This window comes from Beta vulgaris, chromosome 8 (genome assembly GCF_026745355.1).
Source record: "Beta vulgaris subsp. vulgaris cultivar EL10 chromosome 8, EL10.2, whole genome shotgun sequence".
In the NCBI taxonomy this organism is placed as follows: Eukaryota; Viridiplantae; Streptophyta; class Magnoliopsida; order Caryophyllales; family Amaranthaceae; genus Beta; species Beta vulgaris.
The window spans coordinates 19,280,993-19,296,263 of NC_079209.1; the positions used below are offsets into that span (position 1 = coordinate 19,280,993).

The 15,271-nt window shown below is 35.3% G+C and overlaps 1 protein-coding gene across 1 annotated transcript in view; it reads right to left on the minus strand.

Moving 5' to 3' along the window:
* Window positions 1–15,271, minus strand: part of LOC104901306 (GDSL esterase/lipase At1g29670) — a 50,847-nt gene that overhangs the window by 1,616 nt on the left and 33,960 nt on the right. The window contains exon 4 of the mRNA XM_010688861.3: window positions 1,802–2,039. Coding sequence (XP_010687163.1) covers window positions 1,802–2,039 — 238 coding nt within the window. The remainder of the gene's footprint in view (window positions 1–1,801; window positions 2,040–15,271) is intronic.

Genomic DNA, 15,271 nt, shown 5'->3' on the forward strand with positions numbered 1-15,271 from the left:
TTAAGATGATTTTATTGCAAATAGACTATGGTTACTAAGCTTGTGTTAAACAAACATAAACAAAGAGGGTAGATTGCACGAGGATCAAACATAAACAAAGCATCTATTTGGGACGAATGTGGGCTAGAATGAAGCAAAATATTACTGAAGGAAGTGCCAAAATAGACTCTTGTCCACTATATTACTAATAAATTCTAATATATAAATAATAATTGAGTGATTATAATTTTATTAGAAAGTACAATACTTGAATAGCTTTCTAGCGACTGGTCACACACTAAATTTCGATGAGACACGAGAAAGTTATGAAGTTTTGAAAATGAGCAGTTTTGATGTTTGTTGCGGGTCCGTCGGGATCTAGCCCGACCGGATGGGTCGCTGTTTCCCTAGTTCCACGGAAAATGACATGACAACCGCCCGATCAGGCAGAAAACCGCCCCGACAACCTGACAGGGTCAATTTTTATCTGTTTTAGTGCACGTGTTGTGCAATTTACGGGTTTAATACAAATAAATCTCCTTTTAGAGGGGAAAGACCATGCTTTGTTATTGTTATTCAGTTTTATTAGATTTACACCTAGTTATTATTCCCCCTCTCAAGAACCCTAGTTTCTCTTTAATCTATTTTGCGAGCACATTGAAGATTTCAAAATATCCGTTCTTCAATTGATATTGCCTCTCATCGCTTACTATTCCTTTTCTAGTTCTTAATTTTTATTCCATCATGCTTGCTTATTGTCTATAGATTATGTTTTCCCTAATTATGAGTGAGTAGTTTAATTTCTAGGGAGTAGGAGATATATGTATGTATACGAGGGATTGATTGAATGATTATTTACTTTGTTGATTTATTTTATTCTTGTTATTGAGTTATTAGTGTTGATCGGCAAGTTTGGCCAACTTAGTTGATAATTATCACAATGCAAATTATAGACCGAGAGGTAGAATTGTGTATAAGCTCTTAATAGTAGGCTCAACAATATATGACCATGCAAGGGCAGCTTGGTGAGATTTGAGTGAGGTAATGTTTGAGAGCAATTACACTTGCCCTATTTACTACTAGTTAATGGATCAAAGGTTTATTTTTGATTAGGTGATACGAATTTGACATGTCAGGTTGCCACATAAAATTTTTGAAAAATTCTCTTACTTTTGCTTTATGCCTTATTTGGTTAATGTTTGTTCTCTTTCCACACTACCATACCCACATTGAGCCACATAATTTTTACGAGCTCAAACACTAATAGTTTCTGTTTCCTACTTAAAAAACAAAATACCCCGTATCCACAATTTTTTTCCTCCTTACCTTGGTATATGATGTTGTAGTAGATAAGAAGAATTTCAGAAAATAAAAGGAGTAAATTGGTTGTGGCATATATATATATACACACACACTTTATCTATTTTATTATTGTTGCACTAGTTAGTTGACAAATAGTGTCCAAATGTCAAAATAAGAAGAATGTATCTATTTTATAAATACCTTGGTATATGTTGTTGTAGTAGATAAGAAGAATTTTCGAAAATAATAGATTTTCCTACTATTTGGTTTTTTTATGTATGCTAAGACGTTTCATTAAATATTAATATCTCTAATTGTGTATAAGTAAAAGTTGTACAAGTTATAAAAATTGGTATTTGGAATCATCGCATTAAGACAAATTTAACAAGATGTAACCTGACTATTTTAAATGAGAGAGAGCTTGTCAAAGTTAGTTGACAAATAGTGTCCAAATGTCAAATGATGCAACTTAAAAAAATAGAGAAAATATATAATTAACAATTAGATAGATGTCACTCACCTTCTAATGGACCAACAACCATGTTTTGAATGTTTATGAAAGTAAATTTAGCATCATGAAATACTCGGTTGAGTTCCGCCACAAGTGTCCTTAACTTGATGTTGAACAAATATACAGCGATGTTGATACTATCTACGCAAAAACCCCACGGATGATTCCGTTTTACTTGACCCAAGGTGCACCCTATGGGCCCTAATCCAAAGATCGCCACCTTTCTGGCTCCATTTTGGTACAAAGTCTTCAAGGTCACAACAAGATTATTCAATTAATACAAAATGTTTAACTGTATTTCTATAACAACTTGTAAACAACATGCCCTTTTATATACTTCATTCATTTTGAAATAAGTGAAATGCTTCTCGTAACAAGCTTTTGGATAAAAAATAAAAGTGATCAACATCAAATGGTCTCGTAAACTTAGCCAATGCAGACAATGGTACAAGTATTTGAAATAAACATCAAATTATATGCTTTTACTAACTTATTAATAGTATGATTGTGATTAGCATAAAAATATAACAACACGATCGTAATAGTCTCAAAACTTTGATTAATTCAAGTCGTATATATTCAGGAAAAAGTGCGTTTTAGGTGTAACATGTTACATCATAGCTTATTGTGTAACAAAGTCTTACATGTGTGAACTAATATAACTGTTTCATGTCATTATAAAAAATTTTCGCGTCATATTGGTGTGTTTTGAAACTGTTTCATGTAATTTTTAAACATGTTTAATAATTTTTATAAACTCTTTCATATGTTGATTGGTATTTTTCATATCATTTAAATTTGAAACTGTTTTAGGTTTTTGTAAACTTCTTCATGTGATTTTTGATATTAGTTTTGTTGACATTTGTATGATTTCATTTCTTTTATGTATGTATCATTATTCTTACGTGTTATGTCATTTATAATTATTCATGTATCATTTTACCATAGACTTTTATATCATTAAAATTTATGATATTAATCTGCATCATTTTATTGATATTTGTATAATTATTGTCAAATTATGTGTCATTTAAAGTCATTCAAAACAAAGAATACAAGACAAAATATAAAAAGGACCCTAAACTAAAATGAACCAAAGTGAATATTTCAATCACATAGCTCTTTCATCTCTTCTCTTCATCAATGGAGGCCACGAAAAAGACCCTTTGCACTTCATTGTTTCAGTGGCATAATTATTCATCAATATTATCTTAATATTTACTCATTTTTATTCACTTTAGGGAAATTCTCAAATGGTAGTCTCCTATTCTTGAGAAGTTGCAATGGTAAATTCAACTTTTCTTTTCCATTGCTATGCCTCAAGTTTTCTAATTTACCCAAATGTACCATTAGTTAGGCTTAAACGTTAATTTCATGTTTAGTTTTAATACTTCTATTAAGTCTTCGCTAAGCCCTATTAACCATGATTTATTTAGGTAAATATTAATATTGACATACTCTTTGACCTAAATAATCATAGTTAGTAGTGCTTGAGCAAAATTTAACATAAGTATCAAAATTAAACATGAAATTAACGTTAAAGCCTCATTAATGGTACATTTGTATAAATTAGGAAAATGGAGGCCTACTAATGGCAAGAAAAAAAAGAGTTGAATCTAACATTGGGAATTCTTAATAATAATAGCCTACTAGTGGTGATTTTTTCAACTTTTATTATTGCAATAGCAATGAGAAAGTAAATTTAATTTCAATGTATCCAATCGAGTTTCTAATAGCTTATAGCAGTCATCAACAACTTTCTTTTCTTTCACTACACCGAGGTCCCCTGATTCATTTCGGGAGCTGCTGATGACATGTGTAACCACACCAGTCTTTTCTATCATGCTTTATGGCACCATGCATGATGGGATTTTTTTAGAGGTTTAAAGCAAGGTGACCTGATGTCATTATTGCTTTTTGTCCTCTGTATGGAGTACTTGTCAATAATTTTGACAAAACTCACTGAAATTGAACAATTTTAGTATCACCCTATATGCAAGGAAATGAAATTGACTCATCTATGTTTTGGAGATGACTTATCTTATGAAAGCAAAGGTGATTGTGTATCTGTTACTCAGGGCTTTCAAATTGTTCTAAGAGTCATCAGGCCTGAAAGCAAACATCAACAAGTCTGCCATGTACACTTGTGGCATGACTCATACAAATGCATAAAGAATAGCTAAAGTATTAGGCTTTGCACAAAAATCATTGCAATTCAAGTATCTTGGTGTTCCTATTTGTGCTAAGAAGATATATGTTGCTCAATGTGAAATATTAGTTGAGAAGATAACAATGAGAATAAGACTGTGGAGTTTAATAAATCTCTCTTATACAGCAAGAGTACAACTGATTAATTCTGTACTTCTCAGCTAGCATATGTACTAGTCCCAAGTATTTCTACTTCCCAAAAAAGTTCTACAAGATATTAGTAAGATATGCAGGGCATTTCTTTTGAGTTGATCTTATTTCACTCTAAAACGTGGTGCAATTTCCTGAGAGAAATTATGTTATCCTAAGTCTAAAGGTGGATTGGGCTTTATGAATGTAGAAATTTGGGATGTAGCCTTCATTGGCAAACCTGTTTGGGGAGTGGCCACCAAGCAAATTAGTGTTTGGCGTAGGTCTTATCTACCTAGTTCAGAAACTAGTTGGTACTGGAGGAAGATATATGCAATCAAAGAAAAACTCAAGCTAGTGTTCTCTTAAATTCAGTTATGTAGCATGAATTGTTATTCCGTCAAAGCCATATATGATAAACTACTTATTGAGCAGCCTGGAGTTTCACGGGATACTATAGTATGGATACATTATGCCTCCCAAAACATAGATTTATTAACTGATTTGAATTGTAGTGCAAAACAAGCTTTAAACCACTGAAAAACATGCTCAGTTTGGGATCAGTGCAACTGATTTATGTTTGTTATGTGGGAGTCACACTGAAGTCATTAACTATTATTTTTAAAATGTGAATATAGTGCTAGATGTCTCAGGAAGATCAAAGAATGGTTTAATCTCAACTGTAATACAGAGATATTACATCAGCTAGTCAGAAGGGTGCAACACAGTAACATAACCAAGTTCCAAAAGCTTTTTATACTAGCTGGGATCAATGCACTTATATATTTTCTATGGCAAGAAAGAAAATCAGTATATTGGAATCAGTAAGTTCCTAGTACAGATGCCAGTGTCAAACAGCTCAAGTGTATTATTACAGCAAGAGTATTAGCAGTGCTACCTAAGAAAACATCTATCAAACGCAAATTTAGCTTTGGGTTTAGACAATATTAAAATATTGACTATATTTGCTAGATCAATCTCTATAAATTGATCCAGTCTAGCTATATGTGCTTTTAACTACAATTTTACAAGTGCGTATCAAATTGACTTATCGTCATTTCTTGAATGTTAAAAGATTTTAGTTTATTAATTGTCCCATAAAATTAGGATCCAATTTTTTCTTGTTATTGTTAGATGGCTAATTGATTCAAATTAATCTATTACACCACTACAACTATCAGTACATGCTCGAGTATCATTGACCAACTCCTTAGCAATCTCTATTCATTTCAATATGAACAACAATTAAACCAATTTGATTGACTAGAATGTAACAAGTTAGAATAGAAGAAATTAAGAGCAAAAAAATAGTCTTAAAAAAATTGAACTAAAAGTTTTTAAACCAATTCAAATAGAATTGAATGAAAATGAATAGATAAAATAGAATTTTGATTTGGATTACTAATTTTAAAAATGAATTATTGACGAGCCACGGCAATTGCACCTATTAAAGCAACTAATAGAATTATTGAAATGAGTTCAAATGGAAGAAAAAAATCGGTTGATAAATGAATTCCAATTTGTTGACTAGCATTTATCAAATCTTGTTCGATAATCTGGTTTGATTTTGTAGTCCAAATAATCCCATACCAGGACGTATTTAGAATAGTAAAAATTAATGAAACAAAAAGACTTGTACAAACCAATGAAGTAACCGCGTCCCAACAGTCCACAGATAAAAATTTTGTCATATTCTGGACCATTCATGAACATTACAGAAAATATATTAATATGTTTATAGCTCCCACATAAATAAGAAGTTGTGCAGAAGCTACAAAGTGGGAGTTTGCTAGAATATAGAATAAAGATATACAAACAAGAACCAATCCCAGTGAAAAAGCCGAAAAAATGGGATTGGTAAATAATACTACTCCTAGACCTCCTAATATAAGACCCGACCCCAGAAAGACTAAAAGAAAATCATGTATTGGTCCAGGTAAATCCATTATATGGAAAAGAAGAGATAAAAAAATTGGAATGTTTCATGATCTTATTGACTTGAACTACACTAATGTTATGACTTAATATGAGTAAAATAAAATTATTGGACCTATCCCATTGTTTTTATCTCAAAGGGTGTTCGCAACTAAAACTAGTATAAATAGATTTTAAGAAGTGAACATTGTTTTTAGTGGCAGGGTCCGGTGAAAGAATAGGAAAGGTAATTTCACTATATTTTTTCCTAGGAACAGGACCTATAACAAGAATTTTTTTTATTGGGGCGGTAGCTCTGAAAAGAAAGATTGCCTATCTTTTCTTTCATCTCTGGAGAAATACGATCGGGTGGGGCTAATTCAAACCCCTCAGGTAAAATAAGAACAGCCCCACATAAAATGTGATGTTTTTGGATTATTTTATTGTTTGCGGCATTTCTCTGGCCAACTACTAGTTTCGAATCTTAAACTCCAAATTGTTGCTTCAAAAGAATAAAAGATGCAAAGTCGCACATTGACAAGATTTACCATACTTATATTGGTAAACTTCCTTTAAGCTTTGTTAGAGGGCTTGAGGGAACGAAGTATAGTAATCGTACATATGTGCGCTTCGAGAGAGAGGCGCAGGTGCGGTATATTATATTTTATATTACTAGTTAATAATTTTTGCTAAAAAATATTAGCATTTTATCTTCGCTACATTGATAACTGTTTCCCCCAATACTCTCTCTCTAAAAGCTCCTCCTCCCAAGTCCTAAAACAAACTCGCCGCAACTCCCCAAACACTAGCGGGTTCGACAGTCGTGTGAGCCACCACGGGCTCCTCACGCCGGCAGTCGAGCCCCGTCTACTTCCCTTTTAGATTTTGTTTTGTGGTCAAGGTATTGGTATCGCTAATATTCCCCCATCCTTGTCGTCGCCGGTGTTTTCCCCCTCCCCCGTCGTCACTAGTCTTCTCCCCCTCCCCCGTCGTCGCTGTTGCGTAGGTCCCCCCTCTCGTCGTATTGTTGGTTGTTTTCCTCCACCCTTGTCGTGTTGATGGGTTTTTGCCCCCACCCACGTCGTCGCTGGTTTTTCCTCCCTCGTAGTCGTATCGTTCCCATCCCCCCACCATAGTTGTGTTGGTCCCATCCCCTTCCCTGCTGTTTCTAGGGTTTCCCCTCTATTCCCTGTATCTCGATCTTCCCCTCCCCTATCCCCATGGTGTATTCCTTGTAGTTTGACAGGTTTCCTCGTCCCCTGTTTTCCCCTGTTCTTTGTCGGGCTTCCCCTTCCCCCTGGTTGTGTCGGACTCCCCTTCCCCCTTCGACAACCTCGCCTGTTTTTGTCAGGCTCCCCTTTCCCATCCCCCCTGGTCTATGGGCTTCCTCTTTGCCTCCCCGTGGTGGTTGGTTTTTTGAGGTAGGGTAAATGTTAGTATGTTAGTTGGTTAGTTAGTATATATGGTTTGTATTAACAACGTATAAAATGAGTTGTTTTAGAATAGCTCGAGTTGTTGTTCGTGGTTTTTGTCAACTGGTTAAGGCATGGGGATTCAAAAAAATTAACATATGTGGTGTTTTTGGATTTTGTGATGAGGGATAAAGTGAATCAAGAAGCAACTGCACGTGGACGAGGAGGTGTATTCGAGAGCTCAATTTATTTTCTCTCTTTTTGGCTTGGCATTGATCTTTATGACCCTTGCCTGGAAAAAATCAAATCTGGAGGCGGCACCACAATTGTATCTGTGGGTTTTATGCACGCCCACTCCAGTGCGTTTCTTCTATCTCAAGGAGAAAACTGAATTACTCTCGAGAGAGAGTACTTATTAGTCACACAGCCACGTGACTCTTCATCAAATTACGAGCCCAAAATCTTAAACAATAGCAGATGGTTGGGATTACTCATGCGGCGATGTGAAACATTCCCCATCGGTTGTTCGTTGTCCGACTAATGATTGATACTCGCTTCTCTTTGCTACCATTAGCCATCAACATTTTGTCTCCACCATCACAATCATTGACCAGCGATACTCTCCTTATCAGTTTGCTTATTATAGTTGTTTAGGGACTGTAAGAGCTCATAGAGCTCCTTTAGGTTTGTTTTTTTGGTTTAGATTTGGTTGTAATAACATTAGGATGTACTTCCACTTTTAATTAATGTACGATTTTCTGATGTCAAAAAAGAGAGAAAAAAAAAAGATAACCATTAAGGATATCTTTCATGATTATTGTCATCGCTTATTTCAATGCCCGATTCATGCCTTCACTTATATTTCTGATTAAGGCTAATTGAGTTCCCTTCTGGTTATTCCCTCTAGCTTCTCAATTATGAAAGGTTAAAGGCACTTGTAATTAAAGACTAAAAACACATTATTCTCTACAAAACTTGTCTCAAACTCTTATACCTCTAACCTTTTGTAGGTAGCGTGTGTTGCTTTATCATATGTATTACATTGATGAGGTAGAAGTCGTGTAATCCTCCATCCCCTCTCTTACTCCACCATCTTCTCCATCCTCTCTTTCTCCCTCCTCCACCCCTACTATAACCTACCCAAAACGACCACTAGTCCAATAACACCTAATAACTCAAAAAAATTGTCGGAATTACTCTGTACCTTTGGGACAATTGACTCTCTCTTGTTTAAAACAAGTTAAAAAAAAAAATTGGTTATAATTTTTGAGAAAGAGAAGATAAAAATCATCATCATTTATACACTCATCTCATAATTTATAACTCATAACGCAGAAGGTGTTTGCAGGGGTCGGGAGGTGATTGCAGGAGCGGGGTAAAAGGTGTCGGGAGGTGATTGCAGGGGCGGGGTAGAAGCTGTTTGCAAGGGTTGGGAGGTGATTGTAGGGGCGGGGTAGAAGGTGTTTGGCTGGGGTACGGGGTGTTCGCAGGGGTGGGGGACGGGGTAGTTTTGGGTAGGAAAACTAGATGGGTTTTTATTTTAGTTTAATTAATTTAAATAGAATTAAAATGAAAAATCTAAACCAATAAAAATAAAACACGTGGACAAATTACAATAAAATACTCCCTCCGTCCCAAAAATATAGTTCCTATTTTCCTCTTTTCACAGTAATTTAGGAAAGTAGAATATAAGAGGGATAGTAAAGATGTTTTGTTTATTCAAATAAATGATGTATGGGAAAACATGATTTTAGGAGAGAGAATGGAGAATAATTGGTGAAGAGAATTAATTGTAACATTTTCGTTGAATAAACAAAGGAAAAAACAAAATTCAAGAAACAAATACATGATGAGACACGGTTTTTCTAGACAAATTACCGAAAAATGTGGAATTAAATATGAAAATGAAAACTATATTTTGGGACACCCAAAATGAAAATGGAAACTATATTTTGGGTTACCCAAAATGGAAATGGAAACTATATTTTGGGACGTTGGGAGTATTATTTACCTGTTGAACCTATTAAAAGCAAATGCCCTCAAAAGCTTTACTTATTCAGAGTTAATCGAAGTTTGACTTATTTTGAGCAAAACGTCCAAATGTTAACTTATTGTTGACAACTTTTCCTACTATAAATTTGTGCTATAATTACTATAACTACATCTAAGAAATACAGAGTAAAATTAAAGGGGAATAAGGTTAGGGCATCTTGAAAGAAAAACTATCTCCTTTGTGGTTGTCTAGGATAGAGTAGCGAGTCTTAGTTCTCCAGAAAAAGTATTGTTGGGATTGTTGTTAGTCATCATGGCTGATGAATTCGACAATAAGTGCTAGAACCTAAAAATTATTGTAGAAGAGATGAAATTATTGCATTGGATGAAATATATAACAAAGCTCCTCGATCAACATGGATATGGTAGGGAAGGTACTGTCTATTCACCCCTATATTTTTAAAGCGCTTAAATGTACTCTAAATAAAATCTCGGCCGTCTTAAAGGGGGCTCTTTTTCTACCCAAATGAGGATAGTCTTTTGGCTATGCAATTTGTTACGTAGATAGGGCTAAGGTAATGGTTGAGCATCCGTGGACTTTTGACAATCATTTACTGTTGTTGAATGAAATTTATAGGAGTTCACAACCATCAAATATATCCTTTACTCTCTGCCCGTTTTAGATACATCTCTATAATCTTCCAACGAACAGTCAGATAAGTACATGATGTTGATCATAGGGGAGGTTCTGGAGGTTGAATATAATGGAGTCGGTTGGGACAAAGCTGCAAAGTTAAGATCATGAAGGATGTTACAAAACCCTAACATCAGGTCTAGAAAATATGAACTGATGGAGTTGAGGCATTATCGTGATTGAATTTAAACTTGAATGTTTCCCTTTTTTGCTACATTTTGCGGGTTTATCGGCCACATTGAACGTGATTGTTTGAGTGCTTTTGAGGAGAATAAAGAGAATGAAAAACAATGGGGGTCATAATAGAATTACTGATGTAAATAACAACTTGTCATGAGCAACCAATAACAAGTTGTAAGGTAGTTATTCTGTTATAACAGAATAAGTAATTCTGTTATTAGAAAATGAGAAGATTACACCCCACTTCTACTTCTATAAATACAGCTTTTCTTGTAATAGATTCATTCATTCAGAAATAATACTTCTCTCTCTATTATTCTCTCTTTTCTTTCTCATTGTATTGATGAAGCTCATTAATGCTTACTGATAACATGGTATCAGAGCTGAATTCCACACACTTTCTATTCGTTCAGTTCCAAAAACATTTAGGTGCTTGCTTGAATATGTTTCTTTGTTGTTAATATTGGATTTATTCTGTGATCATTTGATGATTTGAGGTGGATTAATTGATGAAATATGTGGTTATTCTTCGAATTAATGAAGAAATTGTTGATTGGAATATATTTGATTGTTTGATTCAAGTGAAATTGTTAAGATCTTGTTGGAGATTTTGGATTGTATTGATTACTCTTCAAAAGTGTTGAAGAATTGAATTGTTGTTTGTTGCTTTCTTGAAATTTTTCTGTTGTTTCTAAAGCATTTTTTGATAAAATGCATGATAATATACCTGAACCTACCACTTTTTTAAGGGAGTGTATAATACATACACCCATATGATTCTTCTAACATGAAGTTAGTGAATGACCTGTTTACTGGAAACAATTATGGAGACTGAAAACGCTCCATAATGCTTGTTTTATCATCTAGAAATAAGCTTTGTTTTGTGGATGGTTCATTAGAAGAAACCCTAGCAACAAATATAAATCACAAAGCATGGCACAGATGTAATGACTTGGTAGTTGGTTGGCTGTTGTTTTCTCTTGAAAAGCAAATTGCTAAAAGTTTTTGGTATTGTAAAAGGTCTAGAGATCTTTAGAAAGACCTAGAAGATAGATTTGGTCAGGCTTCAGGGACTCAATTATTCTCATTACAACAACATATAGCTGAAATGCAACAAGGAAAAACACTTATTTCCTTGTTTTTCTCTAATATGAAGGCATTGTGGGATGAATTAGATGATCTTGACCCTTTGCCTATTTGCAATTGTGGCGCTAAATGTTCATGCACACTAACCAAGAAAATGTTAAAGAATCAACAAGATCAGAGGCTGATGGTGTTTTTACTGAAGCTTAATGAAGATTTTGTTCAAGCTAGAACAAACATACTAATGATGCAACCATTACCTACTCTTAGTACAGCCTATAGACTTCTAGTTCAAGAGGAAAGGCATCAAGAAGTGGGTAATGTTGTCACACAACATGACTCAATGGCATTTGCTGCCTATGATAAAAGAAGATACTATGACAGGTCATATGATAAGAGCAATGGACAGAAGTTTCCTACTTAGACTCATAAGCCACATTTGAGTGGGAATAAAAGAGCTTCTCCTTGGTTTTGTGATTACTGTAAGATTCCTGGACATGGAATTGAACGATGTTATAAGCTACATTGGCTTCCTTTTCACTTGAGTGGTCAAAAGGACAAGAAATCTGTTGATCTGCTTCATACAGAACAAGAACTTGCTGATTCTCAATCTGATGCAATAGAACTATATCTACAGAGCAATATGATCAGCTTATGGCTTTGCTAGGCAAACAACAATCTCAATCTCTTGATTCAACAACCTCACCTACATCTGATCATTTTCCTACTCATGGAAATGCATTCATGGCAGGTAAATTCTACTTCATATCTCATATTGGTGTTTCTTGGGTCTTAGACAGTGGGGCTACAGACCATATATGTCATAACCTTGATATGTTTGATAGTTATCATAATATTGCTCTTGGTGATAACACTATTACTATTCCAGTTGGAAGAAAAGTGGCTATTATGCATAAAGGCATAGTTAAGGTGGCTTCTGACATAATTTTACAAGATGTATTACATGTTCCCCATTTTCACTTCAATCTAATTTCTATTCCTAAATTGTGTCAAGATTTGCAATGTTCTGTAAATTTTACATCTACTTCATGTGTTCTCCAGGGACCTTCCTTGACCCATCCTCGATTTCTTGGTAAATTGCAACATGGATTGTATTGCACAACTCCACAACCATCCAAGTCTTCTTTCAATACTGTCACTTTTACTCATGTTGCTTCCGCTTCAAGTTCTTTTGCCAATAAATGTACAGAAGAGGCCAAATTATGCATTTAAGACTAGGACGTTTTCCATTTGCTTCTTTGAAATACATTGATCCTAGTCTAGTCTTAGACAATATCACTTCTTGTATTTGTCAAGTTTGTCCAGCAGCTAGACAAACTAGACTACCATTTTCTCATAGTTCAATAAAAACTTCTAGAATTTTTCAATTGATACATGTTAACTTGTGGGGACCATATAAACTAACAACACACACTGGATGCAAGATGTTTGTCACTATTGTAGATGACTATAGTAGACATACATGGGTGTTCATGATTAAACATAAATCTGATGTCATTCAAATCTTACAAGATTTTTTTACTTACACTCATACTCATTTTCAATGTTTGGTTGAATGTGTGAGATCTGACAATGCTAAGGAGCTTTGTGAAGGCAAGATGATGCAATACTACCTTCAACATGGCATAATACATCAAAAGAGCTGCACTGAAACTCCACAACAGAATGGTGTTGTGGAGAGGAAACATAGGCATTTACTTGAGGTTACCAGAGCCTTGTTTTTCCAATCTCATCTCCCACCAGCATACTGGGGAGAGTGCATCTTGTGTGCAGTTCACCTTATAAACAGAACCCCTCTTAAAGTCCTTAACCATGTTACCCCGTATGAAAAACTACTTCACAAACCTCTTTCTCTAGACCATTTGAGGGTCTTTGGTTGTCTTTGCTTTGTTTCTACCATCAAACAAGGTAGAACCAAGTTTGATCCTAGGTCAGATCCTTGTTTATTCCTTGGTTATCCTACACACCAGAAACCATACAAACTCCTTCACCTACACACCATACAAACTCTCTAGAGATGTGAAGTTTCATGAAAAACATTTCCCTTTCCATTTTTCTCCCACTCATACTCTTTTCACACCTATTTTTGTCCCTGAAACTACTCCTGTTTCACCATTTTTACATGATGATATCCCTAGCATTTTTCATAATTCTTCTCCTACATTTCCTCCACCACCTCTCTCTTCTCTAATTTCTCACCTTGACACATCTCTTTCTCCACCAGCCACTTCACTAGCTCATTCACCAATTCTATCCCCACCTTCCTCTCCTACTCTTGATTTATCTTATGATATTACTACCAATAATTTATCTGATGATACTTCTACATTTCTTTCCCAGCCACTTTCTTTTTCTCCTAGAAGGTCCACTAGACCCTCCAAACTCCCTACTCATCTTAAAGACTACACTTTTTCTCTCCCTACAAAATCAGTTGCTAATTTATCTTCTCATTGGTGCAATTTTGTACAATTTTCTTCCCTTTCTAGCACTCATCATGCACTCATCTCTCATGTGTCTTCTCTGGTTGAACCTACTTCCTATGCTGATGCTATTGCTGACCCCAACTGGATTCAGGCCATGGACAAGGAGCTGGCTGCCTTAGCTGCTAATAAAACATGGGAAGTTGTACCTTTGCCACCTAGTAAAAAACCCATAGGCTGCAAATGGGTCTGTAAAGTCAAGCTTAAATCAGATGGCACGCTTGAGAGATACAAAGCTAGGCTTGTTGCCAAAGGCTATACTCAACAATATGGTGTTGATTTCCAGGAAGAGGTATTCATGAAGTGGTATTCATGAAGATGCCAGAAGGCTTACCCAATCCATCCAATCATGTTTGTCTTCTCAAAAAGTCACTCTATGGCTTGAAACAAGCACGTAGACAATGGTTTGCTAAGTTAGTAAGTGAGCTTCAACTTCAAGGTTTCACTCAAGCCAAGAATGACTATTCTCTCTTCCTTAAGAAATAAAACTCTCATCTAACCGTAGCTGCTTTCTATGTGGATGATGTAATTCTTATTGGCACTAATTCTTCTTAAATTCATCATCTCAAAACCCATCTTGATCATGTCTTTAGTATTAAAGACTTTTAGTTATTTTCTTGAGATTGAAATAGGGTATTCTCCTGAAGGAATCACTCTCACCCAACAAAAGTTTACCAAAGAGCTTCTTCTTGCTGTTGGTATTACTTCTCCCAAGCAAGTTGCTACACCGTTACCTTTGCATCTTAAACTCACCTCCGCAAAAGGTAATTTATTCAGTGATGCAGCTCTATACAGATGCCTTGTTGGAAAATTAAATTTTCTAACCAATACCAGGCCTGATTTAAGCTACATAGTTCAGTCATTAAGCCAGTACATGCATGCTCCTACAGTTTCTCACGACCAGGCTCTCTTACATGCTTTTAATTATGTTGGCTGCACATGTGGGCAAGGCATTCTTCTCCAAGCATCAGCTTCTTTATGTCTACAAGCTTTCTCAAATAGTGATTGGGGTGCTTGCTATGACACCAGAAGGTCATTCTCATGGTATATACTACTGTTTGGTAACTTTCCTATTAGCTGGATCTTCTTCTGAGGCAGAATATAGGGCTCTTGCTTCAGCAGCTTCAGAAGTCACTTGGATGGATAGACTTCTTGAAGAGCTTGGTGTTGTTGTTTTGCAACCTGTCACTCTCTATTGTGACAATCAAAGTGCTCTATACATTGCTAAAAATCCTGTGTGTTCCATGAAAGGACAAAACACATAGATTATCACTTTACAAGGGATAAAGTCCTGGAAGGGCTCATTCAGTTGGTTTATTGTCCTACTGGTGATCAACTAGCAGACATCTTTACAAAGATTTTGCCA